Raw genomic sequence first — 10,725 nt, 5'->3', positions numbered from 1 at the left:
CAATAAGGTTTGGTTTTACTTAGCTATCAAAGTCAAATGTTTCTGAAATTTATACACTAAACTTGATATGGGCACAAAATTTATTCTTTGGACATATTCCCTCTAAGTGCTCTAGTTCTTCATGCTGAAACATTTCAACCTCCAGAAATATGGTTGCCAGATCAAAAATGCCAGGGCCCTTCTAGGGGTTAAGATCTCAAGAGAAAACTATACATATATGTATTTTATTATATACGAAAAACGAACAACAGAAAGTTTCATCAGGTAAACAAAAGAATATAAATTATAGACATAAATAGTAGTTTCAAAAAGTCCTTAAATCATTGTGACCTTCTCCAAAAGACACAGGCCTTAGAGTGGGGCTGTATAACCATTAATCAGAGCTCTAGGTAGTTCTCCCATAATAGCAATTTATATTCTGGAGAAGTGAGCTTTTTGTAAACTCTGCGGGGCTAATATGTTAGGCCTCATAACAAAAAATGAAATGCTTTCTTATCTATGGGAAACAAATTAAAAATATTGAAGAAAGGGTTACTTCTAGGATTATGTTTATTGTTGACAGTGATTTTAGAGATAACCACTAAAAAGTGTTAAAGATTTCTTCGTAAAATTCTGGCTATGTCTCATAACAAGGATACCTTTTGTAGCTGTACAAATGGTGTGGTGAAAAATAAAAAGGGAGAAATTGAGCTGAGGGAAGCCTAGGAAGGAGGCAAGGCAAGCAAATACGGACTTAATTAAATCATAGCAAGAAAAGAAATGAGATGGTCCTTTCCAAGGCCAACTGTTGATGATATTTACCTATGTAAGTTCAAGCCTAGAAGACCAATACAATTCCTATATATTCCCCATTTAATAACGTACACATTTTTTTCATTTTTTATAAAAGAGCTACATTATATGAAAAGCTAGAAATATATATTTACTAAATGCAAATTCCAAATGAAACTCAACTTAATAAACAGTGAACTTTAGGATGACAGAAAAATGGGTAGATATTAAGTTCAATAAAGTTTACAGTACTATCTTGATTTAATCAATTCTTTTAAGATCTATATACAAGGCTCAAGTTCTGGAGTTTCAGGTTTCATTCTTAATGTTTCTTTAAAATAAAATCTCTGACCCTCAAGTTAACTAAAGATTTATCTGGGCCCGGAGAGGTAATCTGCTCTTTGTAGCAGAGTGCTCTGTAGTTTCTTCCACTTTAGACCTCTCCACTGGATTAATGCCTCTGTTTTCTTTGTCTTTTCCATGTGATTTTTTATGCTGTGGATATAAGGGAAGAAATTAAGTCAATATAAAGTAACATTTGATATACATTAGCTACACTCTAACTTCAGAAAAATTTCAGCACAAGTCTCACTCTTGTCACCCAGGCTAGAGTGCAATGGTGTGATCACAGCTCGCTGTAGCCTCAAACTCCTGGGCTCAAACAATCCCCCGACCTAGCCTCCCAAGTTGCTCAGGTGCATGTCACCACACCAGCTAATTTTTTTGTAGAGATGAGGTCTCACTATGTTGCCCAGGCTGGTCTCGAACTCCTGGCCTCAAGTGATCCTCCCACTTTAAGCTTCCCAAAGTGCTGGGATTATAGGCATGAGCCTCCACACCCAGCCAGATGCCTTCTTTATTTTACCACTAATAGAAGAAGTAGGGTGAAAGAAATATTAATTTTTTGCATTACTTCCTAAGACATAATTACATATTTAGTGGTTCTTATCAGGAAGTGATTTTGCCTCCCAGGGAACATTTGGTAATGTCTAGAGACATTTTTCGTTGTTACAACTAGGGAGTGCTACTAAGTAGAAGCCAAGGATGCTGCTATACATAGTACGATCCACATGAAAGTCCACCACAACAAAGAATTATCTAGTTTAAAATATCAATAGTGCTGCCCTTGAGGAACCCTGCTCTAGGGAAACAAGGATTTACTATCATGCAAAAAAGCAAATTCTACTTTAAGCAGAGATGCTGGTATATGGGCTACCTTAAGACACTTTTGCTTATCTTATTTTTTTAATCGTATTTTTATCTTTTTAAAAACTTAATTCCTATTCCTTATTTGGGAGTTATATTTTGCTGGAATCCTCCTCCTTGCCTATAGAAAACATTGAGACTGGTGACATTCACTGTACACTCAATTATCACTGCTGAGACAAATCATAAACCAACTTTTAAAGGTTTAGACCCAGAGAAACTTCTTTATCAGAGAAAAGGTCATTTCTGGACTTCAGCTGAAGGTCTAAAACTCAATCCCAATCTTTTCTGGTACTGTAGGGATTTCCTTGCTATAGCTCAATCACTAAGGCCAACCTTCAAAATGCCACCAATGATAATAATGAAAGGATTTCTGACCAGGTATTAAGTGGTCACTAAGGTTCTTTTATCTTTCCCTCTTTTCCTAACTTTGTAAGATTGAAGACAGGGATGAAAAACTGAAAGAAATATATTTACTGTTCTATAACAGTAAAGAATAAAGCAAAAGGTAGGAAGAATTTGGGGATAAAATTGCCCAGAGATAGACACAGAGGAATTTAAGAGAATCTAAAGTGAACTTTTAAGAGTTGAAATCAGGGATAGAGAATCTTCAGACCTTGAGGGAAAGACCTATAAGTCTATTAAAAACAGGTACATATCAGAAGTGGCACTTCAACTATAAAATGTAGATATCAATGTCCTTCATAAGGAAATTCTTACTTCACACACTATGCCTTGGCTTGTATCTTCAAATTAGAGGGAAACAGGTTAGGCAATTTATAGTGCCTTTTATAGTGCTGTGCTCCCAACAGTGTTAAAAGGGGGGGGTGGGAATAGTTCACAGGATTTAAGTGCATAGGATCAGAGCAGGCAAGGAGCTCAGGAAGTCTGGGGAAATACTTAACAAGAGAAGAGCCTCAGGCAGGCGAAATCACTAACAGAACCTAAGAGGCCTCCAGTCTCTCAATCTTTTAAACCTCTTAGTCTTCAAAATCTGATTGTGGGCAGAGATGGGCTCCACGACTTCTGTGTCAAATGTAGAGGGAAGATAGAAATGACTGCTCTCAGTATCCATTCTGAGTATATAGGCAGCACAATGGAGATAATTATAATAGCTAAAGATAACTAGCTGAGGATATAGATGAAGTAAAATTTTCCCTTTATTTATTCTATAGAAAACCCATTATCAATATTAGATTTGTGTAAGTAATTTAAATTGGAAAAGTTAACAAGCCATCCCAAAGGAATGACTGAAAAGTTTTGTTGTTCTACTCACAAAGAGTATTGCCTTTATATTAAATAATAAGTGAATAACTTACATCAGATATGGGTTATCTGATATGATATACTCAGGTACCTGGAAAAATGGAACTCCACCAATTGATGAACAATCCACACTAGCATCTACAGATGGCTCTTGACTTAGAGCTTCTTCAACATATTGCCTCAGTACTGCCTTTTCTACATCCATGTCCTAAAATAAGAAACTGGATGAGTGACAAAGTCCAAGGGCTTAAAAATCATGAAAGTAAAGGTAATTTTCTTCTTTAAATTTAACATAGTGCTCATTGTATAAAAGTTAAACCTCAACAAAATTAGCAGAAAGTCTACAAATAATCCCTCTACTCTATATGCTTTTATATAGAGTAGAGGTTCCTATACTAAAATGTTAATAAACACAACATATAAATATGACTATAATTATCTACTAGTCTAGTAATTGAAAAACTGATAAGATTAGAAGAAACAAGCCTAAGTGACAGGCAACTATCATTAATGAGAGGCAGGGTAAGATTGAAGGGCACACAGTACAATTCTTCACATGAAGTTGACCACATAGAGAGTTTACAGGAGAGTTCTAAAATTACGCTGCTTTAAATTTTACCTGACTGGTCTCTTCTTTGTTATTTCCTGAACAGTTTAGCATCATGAACAGCTCAGGCTGTTTCCTTTTCAACTGATCAAGAAGATGTTCACGTGGTTCAGTTCTCACCAATGTTGATGGGTATAAGTAATTTTTTCTCTGTGGTGTCATACCTTTAGTGGACATTAGGTAAGTAGGAAAAATTATTCTGGGATATAAATATGATTTTTTTTTAAATGCTAAAACATGCTTCTAAATGAGTCTTGTCTTCCAAAAATATTATACAACAATTGCCATACATGGGAATCACTGTTGTTACCTATCAGGTACACATTGCTTGCAACTAATAATATTTTCTAATTTGACAACTGACCTTAAATAACTTGACTATTTTCAAGATTCATCCTACTCTCAAAATATGAAGTTTTCTATTTCTGAGGATGTACAAAAGATGTGTTGTAGACTCTAAAAGGAGTTATAGGGCGTTCTGAGAAATGGCACCATAATTGGAATAAGAGTACAGACTTCCCAACATGATTACTTTGATAAGAGTAATCATTTTGCTATAAATGTGGTTTGGTGGTTAAATATTAACCAATTAGATTTCTTTAAAATGAGCTCATGCTTTCATAACTTACAAACACATTTGCCTTTTCACTCAATATTTACATTCCCAATTTCACTGAAAAATGAACAATTAAATCTTACAGGTCTTTTGGGGAAAAAAATAAACCAACATTCTATAGTACGATCTCCTTTTATAATTGCTTTAAAAAAAAAAAACTTTGAGGTATAATTACATGCCATAAAATTCATTCATTTTAAGTGTACAACTCAATGATATTTAGTGAATTTATAGGGTATGCAACTATCACCACAATCCAGTGAAGAGCTCAGTTATACATTCTGTGTAAAACAGCTTGTTACACCTCTTCCATGAAGGCCACCCTGAATCATTATGGCCTACACTGATCTTTGCTATGTCTGATCTCTCAAATGGTGATTTCTAAATGCCATGACAAAATGAAAGGGATACAACAATGCACAATGTGGTGAACTTTGCATTAAACTAGATTTAGTCAATTATATCATTCCAAATATTTTGGGCACTAAAATGTCCTCTTACAGACAGAGCTAGGTAGATGGTTGGGTTTTGTTTTAAAATTGTTCTTTCTTGACAAAGTCAGTTCCCTGAATGTTTGTGAAATTTTTCTGAATTGCAATGTCCAAATTTCTAGGAGTACATTATCACCTATATCATGACACCTAATGCTCGATTAAAACAATTTTGGGGTTCCGGTTTTTTCACATTTGAGTTGATTATCATGAGATGGCAAATTCCCATCAAGCGATGGCAGGACCTAGTTTTTCCGAACATCAGATACTATACGGGGTTAAATTCAACTTCAAAAAATTTAACAATTCTATTTCCCTTTTAAAGTACCTGTTGGGATATCCAGTTTCAGATCCTGTTGCAGGAAGCAATTAAGCTTAGTCAAACCAACTTTTATGGTTTCATTAAGTTCTAGATTTTGTGCTATCAATTTTTCTTCATCAATAGTTATCTGATCAAGAAAAACGTTACGCTGGTTCTCATTAGTTGCTTTATGTCCACGTAATTTTTCAGTGATCTCTGAATTTGAAGCCTCACAACATTGGTTTACAACCTGTAAATGATGCAAATAAGTTTTCTCATTACTAAAATTAAAGTTGTCAGTGCTTTATTCACTATGTCATTTTTCCTTACCTTGAACTTTTCCTTAATAAAAGTTCTAAAAACACATACAAAAATAAAGAAAACAGTATAATTAACCCCTTGTATTCATTACCCAGCACATTTACCAACACATAGGATACAAATGAAACAAGATTGGCCACTTCCTCCTCAGACCCAGGATTATTTTGAAGCAAATCCTGTATCATTTCATCCATTTACTTCAGCATATATCTCTTTGAGTTAAGAGCATTTTAAGATCACTATCACATCTAAAAAGTTTAATAATTCCTTCATATCAAAATATCTAGTCAGTGTTCAAATTTTACCTATTGTCTTGAACATGTGTCAAAATTGGTTTGTTTGAACCAGAATTCACCACTAGATTTGGTTGTTAGGTCTTAAATAGTTGACTATTTAATTTATCGTCCAAACTGGGACACTTTTTAGAGGGAAAGGGCCCATTCTTATTAATTACCCCAACACAATAAGGACTATCTCAAGCAAACTAGGACTTTTTTTTTTATTTCAAGGTATTATGAGGGTACAAACATTTTGGTTACATTTTATGTCTTTGCCTCACCCAAGTGAGGGTTAGAGGTATGCCCTTCCCCTCTACAATGCTCCCCGTGTCCTTTAGTTGTGGGTTTACCCCCCCCCCCCCCCTAATCCCTGGAGAATATTACTGCCATGTGAGCACCCTAGTGTTCATCAGTTAGTACCAATTTGATGGCGAGTACAAGTGGAGCCCGTTCTTCCGATCTTGTGATACCTCACTTCGGATAATGGGCTCAAGTTCAATCCAGGAAAATATAAGAGGTGCTAGATCACTGTTGTTTCTTATAATTGAGTAATATTCCATTGTATACATATACCAAATTTTAATAATCCACTCATGAATTGACAGGCACTTCAAACTAGGACTTAACGCCCTCTAGAGTCTTAAGTCTCTTGATCTACAGTTATATTTTTTTCCTTATATTATTTTTCTCTTGAAAAAAATTTTTATTGTTGAAGAAACCAGATCTCTATTGAATATCTCAAATTCTGGATTTGGCCAATTGATCTATGCTTTATTTTCTTATTCTTGTGTTTTCTGAGACAGGGTCTCACTCTGTTGCCTAGGCTGGAATACAATGGCACGCTCATAGCTCATTGCAGCCTCAAATTCCTGGGCTCAAGTGGTCCTCCTGCCTCAGCCTCCTGAGTAGCTTGGACTACAGGCACATGCCACTGCACCCAGCCTTGTATTTTCTATAAACTGGTTATTAAATCTAAAGGCTTGATCTAATTCAGGCTTAATTTTTTTGCAAGAATATTTCATAGGTGGTACTGAAAGCACATGTCTAGTTGTGTCTCTCATGTTAAGATTAATCAGTGGGTTCAGGTGTGGTGACCCTATTAATTATAAAGTTTGCCATCAGCTTTAGATCAAATGGTTTAAGCAGCCATTAATGTCCACAAGGGTTATTTCATTAGGGGTTGCAAAATGGTGATATAGTAATTCTATCATTTCTTCTCCACTTTATTATTTGAGAATCTACGAAATATTTTTCTTCATTAATTACCCTGTTGAACCAAGATATGGTTCTTTCAGGAAAGACAGATGGATGCTATATTGTTTCTTTATTGACAAGTTTTCAGAGTAATGCATTGCTTCCCTAGCATGATCCAAAGGGGCCTATGAAATGTGTATGAATTCATGAGCTTTAATATATTTGATGTGTTTTAATCCACTATAGCCATTATTCTTTTTGATGCTCAAATTATACCACCTTTGAATAGGGGTGGTATCATACTTTCTGGTATGATAAGATCTCTAGGCTCATTTCTTATACATTTTCTGCCTTAAACTTGAAGTCAGCTATTTCTCCATGAACTCTAGTTCCTTTTAGGGAAAATAGCTTATACAGCTTAAAATACTTACTTATTCTTTGTACCTAGTTCCTGAGAATGTTACTAAAATCCTTCTATTGCACAGAAAGAAAAAACTAAGTCACAAAGGGCTCATGCAAGTGTTAAGTTCAAGCAAACCCACAAACCTATCAAGTATCCTTTGAGCCACCAGAACAATATCCTAAATACTTAAAGCAATAATAGGTCTGAATGTACCTAGAGAAGAATAAAAATCATATATAAGTAGAAGGTATTATATATCAAAAGACAGGGTGCCCCCTTCCCTGAAGAAACTAACAAGTCAAAAATCAAGGATAGATACAGGACAGAAACCGGACAAATGTTAAATTAACGTCAAGATTTAGAAGACATTATACCAACCATGAAACAAGGTCACGTATAAGCACACCAAGTATTATACTTAGAAGTTTTAAATCATTATATCTTAAAATATTGTTTGTTTTGAAGCCGATACTTAGCTAGGAATATTTCATTTTCTGGTTATTACTATTCTCCCCAAAATAGGTTCTACTTACAAAGTTATTACCTCCAGTAAATTCTGAAGTTCCTGTTCCCTTTTATTTAAGCAAGATACCCACTGTTCAGAAAAATGAACAGTGCTTCTATTCAGAGATCCACATCTCTGATCAGTCTCTTGAGATATCTTTTCCAGGTTGCTACTGAGTTTATCACAGTGTTTCACAGACTCTTCAACCAATGTTGTACCATCTTGGTTAAAATGTCTGAGTTCCTGTGACAAGCCATCAGAATCAGCACAAAATTTTTTACTGTGAAAAGTTGTTTTGTTGATTATATCCTTAGATTTCCTACAAGAAAAGAGAATGACATTGTTGAAATAAAAAACTAAGACTCAAAGGACATATAATTTCTGAAGATCACAAAGCCCTAAGGTAGCAGATTTGAATGCAGGCTGTCTGGTTCCAGGGCCCACGATCTTAAGGAATCTTCTACATTGATGATGGAGGCTTTGGCCAGTGTCTTTGCCCAGCACATTGACATCACATCTGCCATTAAATGACTTTTGAAAAGATCATCTTTCCTCATGAAACCTTTCCCAGCCCTCCAGATTTGATGCTTTCCTTTGTACCTTTTATAGTATTTAACTATACAGTTATTAGAATGAAATTGTGTACTTGTTTTATTCCTCCTACTAAACTATGTTACTTCAGGGCAGCTCCTAGAGTCTCTTGTCTAGTCCCTAAATTGACCAATCAGTCCATTATTCTGTTATGAAGCAATTTCTCTTGCCTAGTACATAAAATAAATCATAAACGTTATAAAAGTTATTTTACAAAGTCAACTATAAAGCTTTCTAATAATTAAGGGAAAATTATATCTGGATACGACAAATTATACATATATAGAACAATGTGACATAAACTTAATATAAAACTAATGTCAGTTAAAATATGCACTTAAAATTCTTTGATGATTTCCTCCTATCAAGTATGTTTCCCTATAGCGTTCAAAGCCATCTCACAGGACCACAGAGTTAAACCTTGGGGAATGAAAGTTACCCGTTATTACCACTAGATGGTACACAATGTGGGTAAACTAAGTAAGTAAGCAAAGATGTTCAAAACCAAACCTACAAATTAAGTGGAAGTGACTGAAAAAGGAAAAGAAATTTAAGTGGTAAATTTGGAGACTGTCAACATAAATCACTCCCCACACAGAACTTACAACCTAGTGGGAAGATGAGATTTAGTCAAAAGTGGCCACAAACCATGACAATCAATGCCAAAAGCAGTTAGGTTCAGTGTACATAAACATCATTTAGATTCATGGGTGATTTTAGAAAAAGCTCCTAGACCACCACACTGATAAACACTGATGTGGACAATTAATGTTAGGAAGACAGGAAAAATTACTTGCATAGGCCTTAAGAAAGTATATCATAGCTCCCTTCCACTTCAATCCTACTCCAGTATTCCCTCTAAAGCTATGGAATGGGCCAGAAATCCATCAGCCTAGACACTAGGAATAAAAAGTAGGAAATACTTTCTAGATTCAGAATCTAGAAAGAGTTCACAATAGAATATGCTATACTGAATAGGATCAACAGCAGGGCTGAAAAACAGCTAACAGACATTAGGTAGTGATATATAACTGATGGCTAGAATTCTAGAGCAACACTGCTCAATAGAAATATAACATGAGCCACATATATAATTTCAAATTTTCTAGTAGACATATTAAATAAGAAAACAGGCCGGCCACGGTGGCTCATGCCTGTAATCCTAGCACTCTGGGAAGCCAAGGCAAGAGAATTGCTTAAGCTCAGGGGTTCAAGACCAGCCTGAGCAAGAGCAAGACCTGTCTCTATAAAAAATAGAAAAATTAGGCCAGATGCAGTGGCTCATGCCTGTAATCCTAGCACTCTGGGAGGCCAAGGCGGGTGGATCATTTGAGCTCAGGTGTTTGAGACCAGCCTGAGCAGGAGCAAGACCCTGTCTCTACTAAAAAAATAGAAAGAAATTAGCTGGACAACTAAAAATATGTAGAAAAAATTAGCCGGGCATGGTGGTGCATGCCTGTAGTCCCAGCTACTTGGGAGGCTGAGGCAGAAGGACTGCTTGAGCCCAGGAGTTTGAGGTTGCTGTGAGCTAGGCTGACACCATGGCACTCTAGCCCGGACAACAGAATGAGACTCTGTCTCAAATAAAAAAAAAAAAAAATAGCCACACGTGGTGGTGTGCGCCCGTAGTCCCAGCTACTCAGGGACTCGAGGCTGAGGCAAGTGGATTGCTTAAGCCCAGGAGCTTGAGGTTGCACTGAGCTATGATGATACCGCTGTACTCTCCCCAGGGCGACAGAGCAAGACTCTATCTCAAAAAAATTAAATAGAAAAGAAAATAGGTAAAGCAATTCAAGTAACAATGTATTAGGTGTATATACAGCACATGTACAAGTAAGATATATGAAAAAACAACACAGACATGGGAAGAAGGAAGTGGGAATATATTTATAAGATCCTTTCATTACATAACAAATTATTTGACAGTGGATTCAAATTATTTAAAAATGTAAATTGTAGGCTGAGCATGGTGGCTTACACCTGTAATGCTAGCACTCTTGGAGACGGAGACAGGAGGATCACCTGAGGTCAAGAGTTCGAGACCAGCCTGAAGAAAAGCAAGGCCCGTCTCTACAAAAAATAGAAAAAAATTAGCCAGGTGTGGTAGTGCACACCTGTAGTCCCAGCTCCTCAGGAGGCTGAGGTAGGAGGATCACTTGAGCCTAGGAGTTGGAG

The 10,725-nt window shown here is 36.0% G+C and overlaps 1 protein-coding gene across 1 annotated transcript in view; it reads right to left on the bottom strand.

Annotated features, from left to right (window-relative positions):
* Positions 1 to 1,134: 1,134 nt before the first annotated feature.
* KIF11 (kinesin family member 11) overlaps positions 1,135 to 10,725 on the bottom strand; it is a 45,281-nt gene continuing 35,690 nt past the window's right edge. Inside the window, exons 18-22 of the mRNA XM_012659687.1 lie at positions 7,999 to 8,278; positions 5,286 to 5,508; positions 3,863 to 4,014; positions 3,335 to 3,451; positions 1,135 to 1,266 (exon numbers count right to left, since the gene is read on the bottom strand). Coding sequence (XP_012515141.1) covers positions 1,135 to 1,266; positions 3,335 to 3,451; positions 3,863 to 4,014; positions 5,286 to 5,508; positions 7,999 to 8,278 — 904 coding nt within the window. The remainder of the gene's footprint in view (positions 1,267 to 3,334; positions 3,452 to 3,862; positions 4,015 to 5,285; positions 5,509 to 7,998; positions 8,279 to 10,725) is intronic.

Source organism: Propithecus coquereli, unplaced genomic scaffold (genome assembly GCF_000956105.1).
Source record: "Propithecus coquereli isolate 6110/MARCELLA unplaced genomic scaffold, Pcoq_1.0 Scaffold63, whole genome shotgun sequence".
NCBI classification, from domain to species: domain Eukaryota; kingdom Metazoa; phylum Chordata; class Mammalia; order Primates; family Indriidae; genus Propithecus; species Propithecus coquereli.
Note: the sequence above shows the minus strand (reverse complement) of the source record. Positions and strands in the feature narration are given on the sequence as shown.